The sequence below is a fragment of the Dendrobates tinctorius genome, unplaced genomic scaffold, assembly GCF_039654945.1.
Source record: "Dendrobates tinctorius isolate UK_male_01 unplaced genomic scaffold, ASM3965494v1 ptg000036l, whole genome shotgun sequence".
In the NCBI taxonomy this organism is placed as follows: Eukaryota; Metazoa; Chordata; class Amphibia; order Anura; family Dendrobatidae; genus Dendrobates; species Dendrobates tinctorius.
Window position 1 is genome coordinate 42,117,303 of NW_027361704.1, and position 22,121 is coordinate 42,139,423.

General features: G+C 45.7%; 1 protein-coding gene across 2 annotated transcripts; it reads right to left on the reverse strand.

Annotated features, from left to right (window-relative positions):
- Positions 1 to 2,206: 2,206 nt before the first annotated feature.
- On the reverse strand, positions 2,207 to 22,121 carry TXNDC15 (thioredoxin domain containing 15). 2 transcript variants are annotated; one of them, XM_073573806.1, is made up of 5 exons: positions 21,980 to 22,121; positions 18,786 to 19,233; positions 7,155 to 7,318; positions 5,464 to 5,594; positions 2,207 to 2,801 (listed from the first exon to the last, which is right to left on the reverse strand). In XM_073573806.1, the coding sequence occupies exons 1-5, from the start codon at positions 22,051 to 22,053 to the stop codon at positions 2,605 to 2,607; spliced, it is 1,014 nt and encodes a 337-aa protein (XP_073429907.1). In that variant the 5' UTR covers positions 22,054 to 22,121; the 3' UTR covers positions 2,207 to 2,604. The 2 variants fall into 2 exon arrangements, with proteins under 2 accessions (XP_073429907.1, XP_073429906.1); XM_073573805.1 differs by lacking the exon at positions 21,980 to 22,121 and adding an exon at positions 21,706 to 21,902 and having other exon boundaries at positions 18,786 to 19,237.

Here is a 22,121-nt window from a genome sequence, read left to right on the forward strand (position 1 = left end):
GCTGCCCGCAGTCTCCACCAATTGTAGGGATTCGAACTCGCTCAGGTGCAGCGGGAGACAATCATGAGGCAGGTTCTTTCCAAAGTTCATGAGGTTTATTTTCTCCATAAACCATAACTCAGCATATCACCAAAATAGCCTCTAGCTTAGGCACAAAAGAACAGAAATGTCCGTGGCTTCAGACTCGGACTGAGAGTCTCAGCACATGCTGGGAGGTTTAGTCCTCCCCATATACAACTAATATACATAGGCCAGGGCGATGTCCAGAGCAGCGCTCTATCTGCAGCCGCAGACCCAGGAAGGCTTCTCCTTCCTTAGCACATAGGCCACTCTCTGTAGTGTCCCACCTGGACACAGGGAAGTCTGTCCACACTCTCACAGACTCCCTCCACTCTCACATGTGCCAAACACCTCAATTACATAGCTCTGTAACCACACCCACAGGTGATCACATGGCTATGACATCACTAAAGGTTGTATTGCACATACAGGCTTCCCTGACACAGTGTAACAGAAAGATCAGCAGTACCTCTGCTGATCAATACACCCTGGAGCCTGCATCCCAAGGCCACCCACCTTGAGACCCATAATGGTCATTTAGGACCCTGCTCCTGTTACCACACTGAATGTGCCTGTACACCCGTCCTGGGACACCCACACAGCGCCCCCTAGCTGACATAGTGGTCACTACACCACAGCTCGTATGGAACAATCGTATTTACCAAGTCAATCCAGGTTCTGAGAGAGGGACATGAATTGCCCATCCACCGTAATGCCAATACTTTCCGTGCCAGAAACAGCGTCTCACGTAGAAAAATCCCAGCATGGTGACCCCAAACCTCCTCCTTCCATACCCCAAACAAGCAGACCAGTGGTTCAAGAGGGACAGGAGTTTGCACCAGTGATGACAAGAATAACGTCACCTCTTTCCAGTACTGTAGGATGGTGGGACACTGCCATATCATGTGGATAAAGTCTGCATCTGGTGAATGACATCGCAAGCATTCCGACGACTGGAATCGACCCATCCTAAAAAGTCTTATCGGAGTTAAATATGATTGGTTTATTATATACAACTGTATCATTCTATTATTAATAGATGGTGAGACTCCGATCGGAGGCTCCAGGATCTCTTCCCACGCCTCTCCCTGCGTATTAGGGATGAGTCTTTCCCACTTCTGTTTAACAGAACTTATGGCAGATTCTGCTCCCACTGACAGCATGTAGGTATATAAAGAGGAGATAAGGCCCTGGGGACCCTGTGAGTTAAGAATTCCTATCAAAGGTAGGGACAAAATGGCACGACCCACACCCATACACCTTATGTGCGACTGGAGAGCTGATCTTAGCTGTAAATAGCGGAAAAATTGAGATCTCAGAACATCATACTTAGGCTGTATCTGCTCAAAAGACATTAAGGCCCCATGATCATACACGTCTGTCAGGGAGACATTATGTTGGATCCAAAAATCAGCGGACGGGTGACTTAGCAATACCGGGAAATAGACATTTTCCCATAGGGGCATTTCAGCTATGATATCTTGGAATCCAATCACTTTCTTAATTTGCCTCCATACTAATCTTGCCAGACGGAGCAAGGGCAGTAAACGAGGGACACCAGGACTCTCCAAGTCCAGGAAACCCAGTGGACAATCAGTTCCTGCAGCGTGAAGCAAGTGACTTTCAGAATTAGGGAGATAGTTACCCGGCATCCATTTACCTAGGGCTCTAGCCTGTCCAGCCAAATAATATAGGAAGAAATCTGGCAGCGCCGCCCCACCTCCCTTTTTAGGCCTCTGTAGAGTGGGCAAACTTTTTACATTTCTGCACTTTTTTTTTTTGGTTATGTGGGGGGAAAAAAAATAAAAAGCAGAAATTTTAAAAGACGGAACATGGAATACATAGTGGCTTAAGCTTTGAGTCATATGGAGCACTAGGATGTCAGTGTATTATACAGCTGGGTATTCCTTAGAGTGGCAGCATGTAACGCTGGTAGGAGGCAGCAAATGACAGTTTCCTCACAAGAAAATCCATTTTCATATAGACTTGCACCACTCAGCTGATCAGAGTGGGGTCTTATTAAAGGGGATGTCTGTAACAAGACAACCCCTTTACGACGGCCCTGCTCAAAAACAGTGTATTGCAGAGGTGAAGAAAAAAATGCTATATCCAATAAATACAATCAGAAAATGGAAAAAATACAATATTAAACAAAAAGCATGGTTTTATTATTTTTTTAATATTTACAACGTGTCTCCATAAGAGATCAGACCTAAATATGTACACCCGCTTCCACTCCAGGCACATCAGTTTTGGAAGTGTTCTGGTTGTTCTTGAAGCATTGAAAGGATTTAGTTTCCACAAAATTTTACAACATAAATCAATCAAATCCAAGTGCGCATGCGCAAAAGTGCTGCCGTGAAATCAATGGGAGATGTACAAAGTAGTAAGTGACAACGTCCAGTACGCCAATGTTCGGTGTGTACCTATTCAAACAGCACGTAAAAAAAACAAACCTTAAACCCAAACAATATCCACCGAGTACAATATTGGCAAGCACAAACCAGTCCTGAGGTGTTTAATCAGAAGTTCGGCTTTATAAAATCAATCCTGATGTTCGTGTTCTTGCCCCGGTATAAGCCAACGAATCCTATCAGTTTGCATAGTGGCATACACAATGAAGGACGTCACATAGACTATAGAGAAAACAAGGAGCCAGTCTATTCCCGCCTGAGGCGTGCTGGGTAACGGACCTTCAATGTCCGCCTCTGTGACAAAAATATCCGGTAGAGCTTCAATTCCTGGAATAAATATTCAGATAACCAGTTAACGCTAATGTGCTGTTTGATAACATCAGTGATGACTAGACTTGGACTTGATGACAGTATAAATACCACTATTTGTAATTTATGTAACAGTACAGGGGTTGGACAAAATAATAGAAACACCTAACGTTTTGGCATCATAATCTTTGAACATGTTATAAACATGCAAACCGGGACATATGGTAATGTTTTGTAGTTGATTATTTGTGTTATGTGATGTGTATGTAAATTAACTGTTCGTTTTGTAGAATTGTAAGAACATTGATGAGAACCTGATACCAATGGCAGACCACTCGGATTTTCAAAGAGGCCAAATTGTTGGTGCTCGTATGGCAGGCGCTAGTGTAACAGAAAGTGCCCGAATGCTTGGCGTGTCAAGAGGTACTGTTTCCAAAGTAATGACTGCGTTTGAAAGAGAAGGAAACACGTCCGCAGCAAAGCACAGGTTCGGCCGAAAGTTAAAGTTGACTGAGAGAGGATCGCAAGACCACGGCTCTGAAAATCACTGCTGAGCTCATTGAACACCTACAGAACACAGTTTCCACGAAAACTGTTCGTCGGGAGCACCATAAATCTGGATTCCACGGAAGAGCTGCAATTAGAAAACCGCTGCTCTCAATGACAAATGTTTCCAAGCGTTTAGAGTGGTGTAGAAACCTCCAGAATTGGTCCCTCGAGCAGTGGAAACGTGATATTCTCAGACGAATCATCGTTTACCCTATTTCCGACCTCGTGTACGTTTGGAGACAGCCGAAAGAAGCATTCCATCCAGACTGTCTTCTCCCAACCGTAAAACATGGCGGAGGTTCTGTGACGATCTGGGGTGCTATTTCGTGGAGATCCGCAGGGCCAATGATATCCCTTCATTGAAGAATTAACAGCCGAGATTATTTAGGCATTTTGGGCGACCAAGTGCATCCTATGGTTCAAGCACTGTTCCCGGAGGGGAACGCCATCTTTCGGGATGATAATGCACCAATTCATACAGCTATAATCGTTAAAGCATGGCACGAGGAACATTGAAATGAAGTTGAGCATCTCATCTGGCCCCCACAATCCCCAGACCTCAACATTGAGCATTTATGGCCGATTTTAGAGATTCAAGTTAGACGTCGATTTCCGCCGCCATCGTCGCTCAAAGAACTGGAGGGTGTTTTACCTGAAGAATGGGCTACAATTCCTTTGGAAACAAGTCACACATTGTATGAACCCATACCTCGGATAATCGAGGCTGTAACCGCGGCAAAAGGTGGACCTACACCATATTAAACTAACTTTTGTTGATGTTTCCAGGTGTTTCCATTATTTTGTCCAACCCCTGTATATACACAAAGGTAAAACTCTCTGTATCCATAGCACTATGCAGTGACCCGTTTATGTATATAATGTATCATTGCTTCTATTTATTACTTTGCTTTAAGAGTCCAGGGTAGCCACCTTTTTTCCCGGACTTTCTATTCCTATGCAATAATTAAGTGGATTTTGAAGTATCATATAATATTTTATCAATATTTTTTGTCCTGCACTATTCTTTATTATTTTGTGTGTACCTGTGTATTGAAAAGAAAATAACAGGAGAGGAAGCGTCTGACATCTTAGCAGATGAGGGAGAATGTGGGGACAATAGATTGCTCTAAACACAAGATCACCTAGTGACAAGTCACACGACCATGGTGTTGTGTAGAAAGGGAAAGTGTCATGAAAAATTAAAAAGTTTTGATATTTTCAATTCATTAACACTAGGGGGAGCAGCGAACATCTGTCATGTAACTCAGTGCAGCGCTAGCTCGTATTTCGACTGCAGTAAATGTGGGCGGGGTCTGCTCACGTGTCTGATGTCACTCCACCACACCTTTTTAGGGATTGCAAAAGGGTAAAGGAGGTTGAAGTTCAGGATCACAATGTGGAGCGGTGTTTTGTTGGGTACTGCAATGTGATACTGAGTGGTTTGACAACGTTATAGAAGACCGCTGGTTGTGCCAATTTTGGGAAACTCTTTACAATGTAAAACAAAATGACATTAATAAAACGAATACCAATCATATACAGTAAAGAGCTCTATACTGCACACAATGACCCTAAATTGAGGCTTGCCAGTAGTGATGAGCGAGTATACTCGTTGCTCAGGTCTCCCCTAGCATGCTCGGGTGATCGAGTATTTTGGCGTGCTCGGAGATTTAGTTATCGTCTTCTCAGCTGCATGATTTGTGACTTGTAGACAGGCTGAATGTTTGTTAGGGAATTCCCACATGTATTCAGCCTGTCTACAAGTCGCAAATCATGCAGCTGAGATGACGAAATCTAAATCTCCGAGCACGCCAAAATACTCGGAGGACACCCGAGCAACGAGTATACTCGCTCATCACTACTTGCCAGATATCAAATTAAAAAAATTGTATTTTTTTTTTAAATGCTAATATGGCTTAAAAACAGACATTAGGGTGGAATGGTATTAAGTTACAGCTGTTTGACTGGTACAGGCAAAAAAAAAATTAAAATAATAATGTTAATGCATCTGGGGAAATGGTTAATATGTAGATGGGAAGTGGTGGAAGGTGGTGAGGGTCTTGTCATAGAGGGGTCTCTCGTTGTGTGATTGGTGGCACAGCAGTATGTTCAACCTATGATCGCTATGTACCTGACTGGTTGAATATAAAAGACTTGAATGATTCCAGGATCCTTTCACTGTGGTTAAACCGGGCCATTGGTTTTGCGCCTTGGAAAAGCAGGATGTTAGGGACAGCGACTGTACCGAATCTGGTGGACAGGCTAGGAGAGAAACGGTCGCTACGTTAGAAATGGGATCGAACGACATATAAAAAAAAAAACAAAAACAGTTCCAGCATGAAATACATAGTGACAACATAATAATGCAATAAAATGCATATGATTATGAGAGCATATTCACATATGGTAGGTTTGTCAAAGGAAATCAATTGCATTCATACACAGCGACAGTTGTCCTAATCCATCAGTTTAGGACTGGCCACCCATCTAATGTGTGTGGGGCCTCCAAACTCGCCCCATGTGATGTCGAAGAGAAGGATCTGGCATGGCGAATTTCAGTGGCAGATGTTCTCCTTGCAGCCATCAGAGGTGTCCGACAGCAGGTTACTCCACTCATCTACTAAGAACACACTCACACTGAAGAGTGTGTGTATGGGGGGGGGGGGGTGGCAAAGACAAGAGAACGGTCATTGAACATCTACTGTACAACATATAGCTGTGAAAGCCTTTGTCATTAAAGGGAGTCCGTCTCCAGGATTTTCCACCAACTTTCATGCCGCCTCTAGTACAGCACAGTAGTAGTATGCTGTATATAAGTCCCCAACCCCCTCTTGGCATAGCACAAAAAAAATAATTATTTTATTATTCGCTCATATTGTGCGGTCTGATGGGTGTTGCTGGTCTTGCTTCGGCGATCGTCATCCTCCTTGTTGTTTCATGTGGATGACGCATCCTGATCCTGCGTCATTCACAGTGTCCCCCAATCTCGCTCCTGCTAAGGGGAGGGCACTGTACTATAAAGCGCATGCGCTGGGAGAGGCCAAATAGCGCCGATGACCCAGAAGCTCAGCGCATTCACATTACGCTACTTTGCTCTGCTAAAGACAGAGCAAAGTCCGTCGGCGTTGGATTGCGATTTTGGACAGTGCGTAGATGACGTAGGACACATCATTCATATGAAGCAAGCTGGAGGACGGCGATTGGGAGGCGAGAGGAGGCACTGAAGCAACACTGGACAGCAGCATACGGGGGTAAAACCGTATTTTTTGTGCTATTCAGAGGGGATTTGCGACTTACAGCTTATTAGAGTAGTGGGCGTCTTTATATTGCGAGTCCCTTTAATACACTGAAGTAGCATTAACCCCTTCAGTGCCTGGCACGCAACTGTCCCCCAGAGAGCCAAAAACTAATTTGCATGTTAGAGTTGCCATGGTACGCCCCTGTTTTACAGTCACATGCCATAGCCATTTAACCTATTAAAGGGAAATGCATTACTATACAACTTGGCACCGTGCAGTTATATGGAGAGATTGGTCGCGCCCCAGCCCTGAACCACACATTACTAGATGGTTAGGTCACTTTTTACCACTGTGCTCTGGTGAAATGTAAGGTTTCTTTTCCAAGTTATTTTTTCTCTTTTAGCATTTCTACGAGTGGGTAATTGGGTACTATGCTGGAAAGAGCCAAAGCACCAAATCCATGAACTTTCTGACTCAAATAAAAAAAAAAAAAAAAGTGAAAAAGAGATCAACCGCAACTGATGTTTAATAAAGCCACATGTAGCTATATGTCTTCTATCACAAGTACAGACATAACCCATACCTGCTGTGCTGGGAAGCATCCAGTGCCAAAAACTGCAGAGTAGGGAACGCTCTAGGTAAGGCATTGAAATGAGGCGCAAGGGCAGACGAAAACTGACACCAGGGGGTAAAGAACAAAACCATGGAACACTCACTGCTGTTTGGATTTAGAAAATCCATAAGGTCCTAAAGAAAGAAAAAAAAAATAAAAACTATAGTATAGAAAATGTTATCGACAACCTAAAATGGTGGTTACATTGTGTAATAAGAATTTGGCAACTTTCTAGCATACTTGGCTTCTCAATTCCTCTCCATTTTCAAAACGTTCATTGGTTGTCAAGTGATCTAGTCATTCTTGTGTGGAAATGCATACAGAGCTAGGGCTGCTCATCAGTGAGGACATCACCATTCAAAATTGTGTTGGCCACGTCATCAGGCCTTTAAAGAAGAGTGGCTGAACGCCCAATGTTTGGATTAGCTTAGCCAGGTCCTTTCCCACGCAGGTCTGATGAGGTGCTGACCGGATCCTGTGTTATCAACATGTAACCTGTCAAAGAAATCATGTCTGTAATGATAATGAGACTGTTGAAAAGTCATCAACACTGCAGAACAGGTAGTGTGAGTAATATTAAGCGTAGTGACCTGTGAGAAAGTTACAAGATTTGATTTTATTTTAATATAAATTTTTATATAGAAAATAAAAGATATTTATATATATTTAAAGTGGACCTGACAGCTGATACGTACTGCCCGATCTCAGCAAGGTATGTTTGACTCTGTCTACAAGTTGCAAATCATGCAGATAAGATGACGAAAACTTCATCTCTAAGCACGCCAAAATACTCGGAGATCACCGAGCAACAAGTATACTCACTCATCACTATTTGACAATTGTTAAATTTCACAATTTTCCCAACTTCTAATTTTTATGCCCTTAAACCAGAGAGCCAGGTCACACAAAATAGTTAATAAATAACATTTCTCACATGACATTTCAAATGACTGAGGGGCCTATTTGACAGAAAATACCCAAAAGTGTCACCATTCTAAAAACTGAACCCCTCAAAGTGCTCCAAACCACATTCAAGTTTATAAACCTTCAGGTTCTTCACAGGAATTAAAAGGAATGTGGAAGGAAAAAAAATATAAACATTTTACTCTGTTTTCACAAAAATGTTACTTCGGCTTCAATTTCTTTTATTTTCAAGAGGGTAACGGGAGAAAAAAAAAAAAAAATGGACCCCAAAATGTGTTGTTCAATTTCTCCCAAATACAGATACCTCTTATGTGGGGGGAACCTACTATTTGGGCGCACGGAAGGAGCACAGTGACATTTTGAATGCAAAATAGGACCCTGGAGATGGAAATACCCCTTTAACTTCTGCCCTAATAACGGATTTTCAATCGATGGCGAAATTTGGGGGTTCCTCACAAATAGTTTTCAGGATATATGCGGAGCAGTTTCTTCTGCCATGACCTGGGTAACGTATCCCTGCAAAGTGCATGCTCCTTTTTAAGCTTTGCACTGCATTTTCTTAGGCCTTTCCTAGTACCGTATATACTCAAATATAAGCCAAGATTTTCAGCCCATTTTGGGGTGCTGAAAGCCCCCCCCCCCCCTCGGCTTATATTCGAGTCATATACACCAGGGGGTCGGAGGGGGAGGGGGGCGGGGGTGTCAGGCAGGGCTGTGGAGTCGGAGTCAGTTGTGGTTGGAGTCGGAGTCGGTAGAAATGTACCGACTCCAGCTTTAAAAAAAATGTATTAATATTTCATAATTGAACTTTCATATGAATTTTATAAATGTTACTCAAATATATATGTTCTATCAAACTATGAACAACAGTGATAAGCAGTTCTGCTGGAGATAGAGACATTTCTTACTTCTTGTGTGTCACTGTTCTCCACTGCCCTTATCTAATCTTATACTTGGTTAACCTCATGCTGCCCCAACCCCCCTACTTACAATGTATGAAACTGAAAGTGAAAATGTGTTGCAAATTCTTAGTAGTAAAGCTCCTCCTCTAGACTAGATCATACTAGGTGTGCGTCTTCCAAGCATCTCACAGCTGCCTGCTACTCAGAAGAGGAAGACTGTAAGAAGTATTATCCTTTCAACAAACTTTGCATCAGTTAACTGTGAGTACATGAGGAATAATAACAGTATTACTGACCACTATATCAGTTGTACGACCTGGCAATAATTTTGTACAATTGTTTTTAGGAAAAACAATTGTCATTTGGATTGTGAATGCAGAATTAAAAACCTGAGAATGTCAAAGAAGCATCACATTAAATCAGCTGTATTTGAACATTTCACCATCACTCAAGATAGAAAACATTATGTCTGTCAGTGTATGACAAATGATCCAGACGAAAACAAATGCTGTGAAGCCAAGATGAGTGCATATTCAGGCAAAGATAAAAATGCTCCTACCAGAGCTTCTAATCTAAAGAGACATTTACAGCGCTTTCATCCAGAAGTACTGAAAGCAGTGGATGAGAAAGACTGCATCCAAAGCAATGAACCAGTGCCCAGCTCTTCCAGGCAAACAAAGGAGCAGAGAACTTTGCAGCCATCAGTTGCAAGATATTTTGTCAGTGACAAAGTTACTGTGACAATGACAGTAGATACATTTAAAAAACAGATCATAGAGCTTGTTGTAAAGGATAGTGTGCCTATTTCATTATTTTCATGACCAGCTTTTATGTGTCTGAATGGGGAAATGGCCCGCAAGCTTGGTGTTTCTCTGGAGAGAGAGAGTATTAGAAAATTAGTAATCGAAGAAGCTTTTAAACAAAAGGAAGAACTTAAACAAAAACTCTCAAGGGACGCTTTCTGTTTCTTAAAATGGATGCCTGCACACGTCACAGTGTGAACTATTTTGCCATCAATGTCTGATTTGTTTCTGACAAAAATGAAATAGTTACCAAGGCATTGGCAGTAAAAGACAAAGCTCATCACACCAGTGAGTTTCTCCAGGTCTTGGTGGAAAAGGTTCTGCAAGACTATGAACTTAAAAAAGAGCAAGTTCTGTCGTAACTGACAATGCTTCAAATATGATAAGTACTATTAAGCTAATGAATGAGAGTAATGATGGTGACCAGCAGCTAGAAGAACATTCTGGGTCCACAGACACAGAAATGTTTGAAATAGAGGAACACAGTATTGTAACTGAGGAGCAAACTGAAGTTGCTTCACATGAACAGCAACATGATAGTTTAGATGATCTTGTTGAAACTGTGTCAATATGTTCTTTCATTCATCACATGCGCTGTGTTGTGCATACGCTACAGCTGGCTATAAGAGACAGTCTGCAAGAAGGACATGCTGCTGCACTGATTGGCAAGGTGAGAAAATTGGCTACTGTTGCCAGAACCCCTAAAGTTGACTCAATTTTGAAGAGACGTGCTGGAAAAGGGGCAATTATTGATCAAGCCACACGATGGGGTAGTACTTACTTAATGATTCAGCGCTTGGTTGAACTGAAAACCTTTCTTGTAGACATGGCTAACCCTCAACTGACGCTAAATGAAAGTCAGTGGAATCAGGAGACTGAGCTGGAAAAATTGCTAGAGCACCCATTTACAGTGACTAAAAAATTACAAGCAGAGGACTTAACTCCAGGTATTTTCTTAAAGGAGTGGAAGAACCTGATGTTTCGCCTGTCCCAAAGAGGAGGGTTAATTGCAAGTGGCATTGCTACATCAATGAAACGGAGAGAGGAGCTACTATTACAAAATAACATTCTTTTGGCAGCTGTTTATGTAGACCCAATGCATCGGATTCTTCTAGATGATCAACAGCTAAGTAAAGGAAAAGAAGCTCTGTTTGAAATAGCAGTAAGGATGAAAGGGTTGCAGAACAGTCAGGAGGAACAAGAAGAATTTGGTCGTCCTGCACACATCTTCAGCCTCTTCATCAACTGATGAAGAATTTAATTTCGAAAAATATTTGGATCACAAGGACCGTGCAAAGCGTTCCCGCATAGAAGAAGAGTCATCCCCATCAAGGAACACAGCCAGTACATTTCAGCAGAATTTTTCATGTGCACTAAAAGAAATTCAGAAATTTGACCGTTCATCAAAAATAACAGTGCAACAAGCGATTCCTCTGTATCCTGACATTGTCAGAGATGTTGCCCGAGTGGTTACTGCTTTGCCACCAACACAAGTTAGTGTAGAGAGGTTGTTCTCTGCTCTCAAAATAATTAGATCAGATTTGAGGGCATCCATGAAGGAGGATCTGACAGAGGCAATACTTTTTCTGAGGACAAATTTATAGATTTCTTCTTATTAACTGCATAAAAGTGTTTATTGCATATTTACTTACAGTTTAGAAAAGTTTATAAAAGTTATTTGCTATATTCTAATTGTATTCTAATAAATGTAGTTTTTGCTCGAAGTGGTCTGATTACTTATATGATGGTGAGAAACTGAATAAGCACGATGTTTAATATTTTACAACAGTAAATTTGTTGTTATGAATTGGCCATTTATGAAGGAGTCGGAGCCGGAGTCGGAGCCTGATAAAATCCAGGAGTCGGAGTCGCAACTGTGGCTTACCGACTCCACAGCCCTGGTGTCAAGTCATACTTACCCGTCCTGGCACGGTCTCTGCAGCCCCCAACTTCTCTGTGATCTTCCTTCCTTCAGCGGTCACATGGTACTGCTCATTAACCTCATGAATATGTGCATATTCATGAGTTTAATGAGCGGTACCACGTGACCGCTGAAGGCAGGAAGGGAGATCGGAGAAGCTGGGAGCTGCAGAGTCGCTCTCGCAGGCAACTGGGCCGGGCCTTGTCAAGCTTCTTCCTTTCCTTTTTGCATCCATTTCTTCAGATACAGGTTCCCTCAAGGACAGGAAACCAACTGATGAGGATAACAGGATCTGTCCTTTTACACAGTAGGTTCCTGTCCTTGATGGGTAGATCTCCTGTTATGAAGGGGTCACCGGAGGATAGCAGGCCCAGGCTAAGCCACAGAAAACCAGAGAGGTTGGTAACTAAGCGGATTGCAGACCCGATCCTATCCACACAACTAGCAGTAGCCATGGAGCGTGCCTACGATGATCCTAGATGCCTCGGCACAGCCGGAGAGCCAACTAAGCCTAAGGCAAGAAAGGGGAAATCTAAACTGCCCCGGAGCAGACCCCAAAGGAATAGATAGCCCCCAAACATATACTGTCGGTGAGACAAGATGAAAACACAAACGCAGGCAGGAAAATAGACTGAGCAAATGATGGGGCCCACACTGACTAGCCAGGAAAGGAAAGACACTGTCTGCAATCACGCAAAAAGCCCTGCAAAAAGTCCAACACGTCTGATGCACAAAAAACACTGAAGTCGCACGACTTCGCCCCCACTATATCAGCACTCTGGTATATTCTGTAAGCAAAGCAAAAAGAGACCAATTTAACAGGGGACAAAACAAACCGGCACAAACAGTAACATATGGGCGGTGATTCAGCACATCCCCAGCCGGAGCTGGCTGATCCACACAAAGCAGAGATAGACAAAACCAGAACAAATGCAAACAGAATAGTAAATGAACCACTTAGCTGAACAATGCAAGGACAGAGCAGGAGACATCAGGCCTCAGAAGGCACAGGAAGAAAATCACCAGCAGGGATAGAGGGAGTCAGCTGTCTTAAATCCCAATCTGAAACCCCAGATCGCCAATCGTCATCCTCATTATCAGGTGGCAAGCATCTGCCAATCAGATAAGCTCCACTACCTCCAGTAACCACCAGAGGGAGCCCAGAAAGAGAACTCGCAACCCCTCTGTCAATATGACCAGCTCCACTACCTTCAGTAATAACCAGAGGGAGGCCAGAAAGAGAATTCACAACAATCCCCCCTCTCATGTGGTGTTGTCATGGGGGAAAGGAAAAAATATTAATCAGTGCAGTCTGTAAATGGTGCGAGGTAAAGTCATCCACTTGTGCCTGCCCCATGACTGGACAGCCTCTCATCCTCTGTATGGACATAGTTTGTTTGTTTGTTTGTTTATCTGTGTGCCAAAATCAAGATTAAATAAGACAAGAAAAAAAAATGGTAGTTACTTACCGATAACGGTATTTCTCTGATCCCATGACGGCACCACGAAGAGAGAGGGATTCGCCCTCAGGGACAGGAAACCTACAGATGAAAAAGGCGGTACCTCTCTCCCACATCAGCTGGTTTACAGAGCATTACAAAAAGAGAGAAGCCAGCGCTGCTTGTGGTTAGAACGCATAACATGAGGTGCATAAGCACATATTAACATCTAACTGTATTCAAAATGAGACATTTGGCAAAATATTGATCAATAAATTGAGCCACCCCGCCGCGCCAAGGCAATCTCATGTGGGGAGGTCCTACTCTACATTTTTATTATTCACTGTGCCATTACAGCCTCCTAAATATTTTAAAAGCAAGACCATATCAAATGCAATCCGTACCTGAGGCATATCTGCATCACTCCCGTGCAGCCAGATGAAGCAAGTGCAGATAAAGGCCAACCAGGTCTGAACATAGACATCTCAGGTTTGACCTCCACACATTGCCTGACCAGCAAACACAGATGAAGGGCGATGCAGGCTTAGACACAGGTGCACAATTTTTTTTGCCAAATATCTCATTTTGAATACAGTTGGATATTATGTGCATATGTACTTTATGTTATGCGTTCTAACCTTAAGCAGCGCTGGCTTCTTTTTTTTTTACAGAGCATTACACAGAACTTTCAGCTGCAACTCAAATGGTTATAAAAAAATCCAAAATTAATCAAATTAAAGCTTAATAGAGGCACCGTGTGGCTAAGTACTAAAGCTAACTAACTCACTCTAATGTGCACCTGTGTGTGAAAGGTTGGGGATGTACGGGTGCTGTCATGGGATCAGAGAAATACCGTTAACGGTAACGATTTTCTCTTTCCCCCATGACGGCACCACGGAGAGAATTACAAAGATTGTACATCTAGGGAGGGACCACCGCCTCCAGAAACCTTTTGCCAAAGGTGAGATCTGAAGAGGAGGTCAAGTCTTGACGGTAACGTTTAAAAAATGTAGAGGGGGAAGACCAAGTGGCAGCTCTCCATATCTGGTCTATTGAAGCGTCGGCTTTCTCCGCCCAGGATGACGCCACTGCCCTGGTTGAATGGGCCCTTACGTAATCTGGGATGGCTGCCACGCAAGAGGAGTAGGATAGGGTGATGGCCTCTCTTATCCATCTCGCCAGCGTGGCCTTCGACGCTTTTTGACCCTTCCGCGGACCCTGAAAGCAGACAAACAGAGCCCTATCCTTCCTAAACCCCCTCGTGGTTGTCAAGTATTGGACCAGGCACCTTTTTTACATCTAAAGTGTGTAATACCTCTTCTGTTTTGTTCCTGGGATTGGGACAGAAGGAGGGTACGGAGATTTCCTGGGTCCTATGAAACTGTGACGATACCTTGGGGAGATATGCTGGGTCGGTTCTAAGAATTACCCTATCATCCAGTACTTGCATGAAGGGCGAGTGGGCAGACAAGGCTTGCATATCACCAATGCGGCGGGCAGAAGCTAAGGCTACGAGGGAGGTCTTAAGGGACAATATTTTTAAGGGAACCTCCGCTAGGGGTTCAAAGAGATTTGGTTAGTACGTTTAGCACTAGGTTTAGATCCCTGGGGGGGAAAATCGGCATGGATCTACTTGAGGCTCCAATAAATCTCATAACCCACCTATTGGCTAGGTCATGGTTATACAACGCTCCCAAGGCCACCACATGTACTTTTAAGGTGCTGGTAGCTAACCCCTTTTCCAACCCCTTCTGTAGGAATTCCAGAATTTTGTCTATTTGGATTTCCCCCGTTGGGTCAGAGCCTGATACTGACATGAATTTTTTCCATACGCTTTATTGGTTCTGACTGTTCGCAAATAAGTATTTCTGGCCGGCCCCAGAGTTTCATAATTTGGTTGAAGACTGACTGGCTTAGTTCCCACTCCCCCTGTTTTAGACGTGTTCTGCTTAAGAAGTCCGCCGTTCGATTTTCCAAACCTTTTATGTGAAGGGCTGTCAGGGATTCTAGATTGTGTTCTGCTACCTTCATCAGCGCTCGAGATATGGTGCCCCCCTGGTGGTTTAGATATGCTACCACTACCTGGTTGTCTAAGAAGACCCTTGTGTTGGGAGCGAAGTGAATCTAGAAAATGAACGAAAGCTAGTTTTACTGCCAGTAACTTCTTCATATTTGAGAAAGCTGACTCTCTGCCCGGGGTCCAGGGCCCTTGCACCACCTGGTTGCCTAGATGTGCACCCCACCCCCAGGGGCTTGCGACCGTAGTTAGGATCTTTGTCGCAGGCAACGCCCAAGGAACCCCCTTGGTTAGGTTGGCTGGATCTGTCCACCACGTTAAGGAATGTATTGTCTCTGGTGAGATGTCTAATTGCTTGTCTAAATTTCCGTGTAGGGAAACGTCTGCGCCTAATATTTCACACCTATTATTAAGAGATCATCCAGGTATGGGACTATCAGGATGTTTTGCTCTCTTATGTGGGCCGTTACCGCTGACATTATCTTTGTAAATACACTTGGAGCAATAGCTAGCCCGAAGGGGAGGGCTCTGAACTGATAATGTTTTTCTCCCCCTGGATTGTCACCGCCACCCTGAGGTATTTCCTGTGGTCTCTGTGAATAGGCACATGGTAATATGCATCTCTCAAGTCTAATACAGCCATGAAGCAAGATTGGGGAAGCATTTTTACACAAGATTTTATTGTCTCCATTTTGAAGTGCTGAATTTCCAGGAACTTGTTCAGTCTTTTTAGATTTATGATCGCCCTGTACGATCTATCTGGCTTCCTGCGAAGAGGGGGGGGGGGGAGTAGAAGCCTTTGCCCCTGTCTTGGTAGGGGACTTCTTGTAATACGTTCTTCTCCCTTAGATTCGTTATTTCTTGTTGCAGAGCCAGCTGCTTGTGTGGTGTCCTTTGGGGCGTTATCACAAAAGAGTTGTTTGGGAGGGTATTGAATAATAGCCTCAGACCTTCCTTTATTATGCTCAGTATCCATGAACTCGCAGATATTTTTTTCCCCAGGCCTGGAGACAGTAGGACAATCTTCCCCCGACCCGGGGAGTACCTTCATTGTGGCTTCTTATTGTCAGGGGGTTTGTTAAACATACAGCCTTTATTTTTGTTCCTTCTATCCTCCCATCCTTCTTTGTTCCCTTTTGGGTGCTTCCGTCGCATAAACCTTCTGTTCCGAAAAGGCCGTTTGTATGACTGGCTAGGGAACCCGGGAAAGGATTTTTTCTTGTCCCCTGCCTTGTCCAAGATGTCGTCTAATGTTGGGCCAAATAAGAATTCCCCCTCGCACGGGATTGCGCAAAATTTGTTTTCTTTTGCAAGTCTCCCGGACAGCATTTCAGCCATAAGGCGCGTCTTGCGGCATTTGAGAAGGCCACTGTCCTGGCTGCCAGCCTGGTCGAGTCTACTGACGCATCCGCCAGGAAAGCTGCTGCTCCCTTCAGTACAGAAACTGATCTCTGTATTGTTTCTCTTGGGACTTTTTCCTTTATTTGTGAATCTAAGTGGTCCAGCCAGACCATTAGGGCGCATGCCGTGCACGTGGCTAATATGGCTGGCTTTAGCCCCCCTCCTGCCGCCTCCCAAGCATTTTTTTAAAAAGTTTCTGCTTTTTTATCCATTGGGTCCTTCAGGGTACCCATGTCTACAAACGGCAGGGCAAACTTTTTAGAAGCTTTTGCGACCGCTACATCTAATTTAGGTGCTTTACTCCATAAGGAGCAGGCCGGGTCGTCAAAGGGGTATTTGCTCTTTGGTGTTAGGATGACTTTTTTTGTTAGGAGGACTTTTTATATCTGGCTTTTTCCATTCTCATTTGATTAGGGAGTGGATTTTCTCATTGATCGGGAAAGCCTTCCGTTTTTTTTGCTCTAGTCCTCCGAACATTAGGTCTTAAGCAGTTTTCTTAGGGCGTTCGTCTACCAGCCCTATGGTTGTCCTCACAGCTTTTACCAGGGCGTCTGTTTCTTCAATGGGGAAGCAGCTGCGTCCCCCTTCTGAGGATGATGAAGAGGACTGGGAGGATGATGAATTACTTGAGTCGGATAGTTCACTTCCTGACTCACTAAAACTGGACTCTGGGGATCTATGCCTGGATCTACATTTTTTCTTTGAGGTTCTGGCGCCCTTAAGGACGTCCTCGACTTGGTTCCTTATCAGTGTTTTGAGGTCTAAAGCAAACCTCGGGGATTCCTCCTGTATTGTCTGCTCTATGCACGCCACACAGAGCTTTTTGTCCCACGTAGGGGGTAACTCCTCCATGCATATAGCACATACCATGTGTTTGGATTTGGTCATGCATTTACGTCCCTGAAAAAGAAAAAAAATTAATAATCGCACATTAGCGAGCGGGTATTCACGGAGATCACTCACCCTCCTCGTGGAACGAGCGATACCGTCTCGGGCGTAGGGATTATCTCCACTGCTGAATCCACTTCTGGCTGTGCCGCCATGGTGGAGCTTTGGCTGCGCCGCGATCCCGTAAGACCGCTGCTGCGCTGCTGGGAAGAGACGCGCTGGCACTGTTCCTGCGTTTGCCATGGTCCCTGCTTTGGGGACCACCGCCGTGTCTCCTTCTGTGGTTTCACATTCATGGTGACCGCTTCTCCTTCAGTGGGGCTTTAAACATGATCTTTTTTTTTTTTATTTGAATTTGCCGCCGCCCTCTTCCCAAGCGATCCCTGCGTCCCGCCGGAAGTGGCCGCCAGCGCATGCGCACCGTGGATTACCCAGCGGTGCACCGTGCTTCCCTTCTTCAAGGGAGCTGTGATCACATGCGCGTGCCCTACTGGCGTCCTGCGCCGGTATCCTGCGCCCTCCTCTCGGCATGCCCTATCGCTCGCGGCTTCTGGTGGCCGCCGCCGCCACCCTCCCGCTCTGAGCTGCAGAGACCTGCGTGCCTTGCGGCTCCCGGTGGCCGCCGCCACCCCCCACAGGCCGCTCCGAGGTCCGGCAGGCTCTGTGACTTGCTGCTCCCGGTGGCCGCCGCCACCTCCACAGGCTGCCGCGTCCGGCGGGGGCTCTCCTGTAGTGACCGCCGCCACTATACTTGCAGGAGGCAGCCCCTCCCTTTTTTTATTATTCTCCTGATCTTCACTGCCTCTCCCCACTCACCCTCAAGGCCCACCGACCCCGGTGGTGGTGCTTCGGGGGAAGCCTGCCCAAGGCCTCGAACCAGCCGAGGTAGGGAGCCCCGCTGACTATTACCGGACTGGTTCGGTCCCCGGAATCCCGCGTCGACTGCAGGTACATGCTGTAGGTTCCCCGTCAGGGACAGGAAACCAACTGATGTGGGAGAGAGGTACCGCCTTTTTCATCTGTAGGTTTCCTGTCCCTGAGGGCGGATCCCTCTCTCTCTCCGTGGTGCCATCATGGGGGAAAGAAAAAATGGTTAAACATTACTTCATAACAAAAAACCCAATGAACAAAAAACAAAAAAAGACATCTCTTTTTAGAGCCATGCATGGCACTTTGAGTTTTACCTCCTCTGTCCTGGGCCATACTGGTCACCTGTTTGCTCCACACTTTCACCACAACCACCCCAGATATATAATATACCTCTAAACTACATCTCCAGATAAGTCTTCATTTGTATGTATCATACCTGAGAAATATTAAGGATTTGTAAAGTAAAGTTCTCCATATTGGTGATGTTGCGCTCCTCACAGTTTACTTTCAGAGGTTTGCTGCTATCTGTAGTATTTGAGTCTGTGTCTGCAGTACTGGCGTCCATACTTTGGGTTTGTTCCTGAGACTGGTCATCCGAATTGCTGAGTGAACCATCACTGGAGCCACATTCTTCATCACCCGTCCCCACGTCACACACAGTATCTGCTCCAGCTCGGTCCTTCATAACCCTGGGCAGCATGGAAAGTAGAACGGCAGGGTCCGTCTGGACGTCTAAACTCTGCATGGCATCGGCAATCTCAGCTGTCTTGTACTGAACAGCTCCTGTACTGCGGCCTTCTTCATACCCCACTGTTGTAGGTATGGGACTTGTGTTCTGAAGGATTTCTACCGGATGATCTTCTCGATACACGTCTTCACCTTGACTACCTGTTAGAAATAAATGTACGATGACCCCATACTCGTAGCGATAATCATTAATCTTTCCACAGAAAGTTACCGCCTGTGCCTTCTAATATTTCACATCACACATATCAGATGGTTACTGCTATAGTATACAGAATATACACGCCACAAGCCAAGAAAGGAAAACTGGTGGAATCACAGGAGCCATTGACATGTTAGTGATATGCAAATGACAAAAAACATTTTCAATCCCTGGACTTACACCTTGGCTGCTATCAATGAGGTTATTAATGGCTTTTTTGAGGAATGTTTTAGAACGCTGATTGCACTCAAGATACACTGCTGGCAGCTGCTTTTACAATTGCTGACCAATGACATCCCAGATGGGTTAGATGGGAGGCTAGTCTGGAGACGCTGCTGGCCATGGGAATACATCTAGGCCACGTAGGCTTCTCACAGTAGCGCACGCAGTATACGGCCTGGCATTGTCATGTTGCAAACCGGCTTATGGGAAAATGGAGAAATTGCCATACAATTGGTTCCATGTATGTAACAGCAAGTTGTTAGCTGTTGCCCACGTGGTCTCCAGATAATATTGCACCCAAGACAAAAGCAGGACTCATCACTAAAAAGGATGGGCCTCCATTGCCATCTTGCTCTGCACCATGATAGGCGTGAAGAGCGGTATCATGAGGTCAATGGACACCTGTAGCTGGACATGTGGCACAAATGTGGAAGCCACTTCTGATGGCTTGTGCAGGCACTGTGTTTGAGGACTTAGGCTTAATATGTGATGTCAAATTTCATTTAAAGTTCAGAATGGTTTTACTGTGGAGCCAGTGGTGCGGCCATTTCTCCAGTGTCCCAGGAGCCATTAATCAACAAGACGCCAGACCACATATTACTGGTGCTACTGTGAGCAGCCAAAACACGCTACCAGGTCCTGCGTCTCCGGACTTGTCTTCTATAGAGCACATCTTGGACATTAGTCATCAATTGTAAATGGAGCTGCCAGCAGCGGATCTTAATGATTTGCCAGAGTGGCAGAACATTCCTCAGACAACCATTAATCTCACTGATAGTAGCCAGGGTGTGTAAGTGCATACATTTATACACATGACCCTCATACTCAATACTTAAAAAAAAACTCAATATTTTTTCATCATTTGCATATTAATAAGGCTAGTTTCAGACTAGTGTTCAGGAGGGCTGCCACTTCCTTCTTTCTTCCTCCCTGAAGCTCCGCCTACCGCCGCATGCGCCAGCGTTTCCCTGCATACCTATCTTTAACACTGGGTACGCAGGAACATGTGTTGTATGCGGATGTGTCCACATGTGGCGATTTGACGTGTGTGGCGACCACACGGAAACGCAACATTTTGCATCCACATACAACACATGTTCCTGCGTACCTAATGTTAAAGATAGGTATGCAGGGAAACGCTGGCGCATGCAGCGGTAGGCGGAGCTTCAGGGAGGAAGAAAGAAGGAAGTGGCAGCCATCTGCAGCCCTCCTGAACGCTAGTCTGAAACCAGCCTAAGATGTCTATTAATCCTGTGATTTCCATAATTCTACTTTGCCTTCGTAGCAATTTCACTGCTCAGGAGTGTATGAACCCCGCCACACCCCCTAATGAGAAGCTGAGCCCTCTCCATACCGCGCAGGTCGCAGCTGGGTTATACAGTCTGCCTCTAATAGCAGTGACCAGACTGTCAATCACGGACAGTAACATCTATATAGCCGAGACGCTCGGCCGTGGGATTTCCCTAAATCGCTGCAGCATTTTAGAGTAAGGTATACCTACAATCACACTGCCGGGCACGGAGTCATACTGCCCGTGGGTCAGGCAGCTGTAAATAACTCTCTGCGCCGCTGCTTACGGAGGGGGGGGGGGGGAGCCTGCTCTCTGCGCCGCTTATAGGGGGGGGGGGGGGAGCCCGCTCTCTGCGCCGCTGCTTACGGAGGGGGGGGGGGCCCGCTCTCTGCGCCGCTGCTTACGGAGGGGGGGGGGGGCCCGCTCTCTGCGCCGCTGCTTACGGAGGGGGGGGGAGCCCGCTCTCTGCGCCGCTGCTTACGGAGGGGGGGGAGCCCGCTCTCTGCGCCGCTGCTTACGGAGGGGGGGGGGGAGCCCGCTCTCTGCGCCGCTGCTTACGGAGGGGGGGGGGGAGCCCGCTCTCTGCGCCGCTGCTTACGGAGGGGGGGGGGGAGCCCGCTCTCTGCGCCGCTGCTTACGGAGGGGGGGGGGGAGCCCGCTCTCTGCGCCGCTGCTTACGGGGGGCTCTCTGTGCCGTTTATGGAGGCATCCGGATGTAAATATGTCAGTCTGAGGCCACAACTTAAGAGCAGCAAGCTCCTCCTTACAACAAGACTCCAAGTATGAGGTGTCCCAGATCCACAGAGAACTCTGAGCCCCCACAGCTGCAGTCACCAGGGGCCACTATGTGTATAGATAGTCCATGATCGCGGCAATGTTTCCAGCTGCTGCGCTCACCTCTAGCGCCCCCCGACAGCCACAGGGAGCACACGCCACATATTATCACGACACGCACGGGAAACTCCATACTGTTTCATCTACAGGCAGACATTTATGCGTTCCAAGCAGACTCCTAGAACATTTCCGGCCTCCATAGATGACAAGTTTCCGCCAGATGCAGCATGATCTGTCTTGAACACGGGCAAGCTGCCACTTTGTAGAAGTCTCTGCATATAACGATCCGAAGAATCTACGGTAAAATGGCCGCTAGCGTGAGCACGCGAACCAATACCTACCGCTACCACATGAGGGCGCCTGTGTGATGTGAGCAGCGCCAGCGCGCCAAGGAGAAGCCTCGCAGTACATGCTGCAGTACGTGTTGTACGAGGCGGGATATTAGCGATGTCATGAGCTGCGGCTGCGCGGCCGGGTAG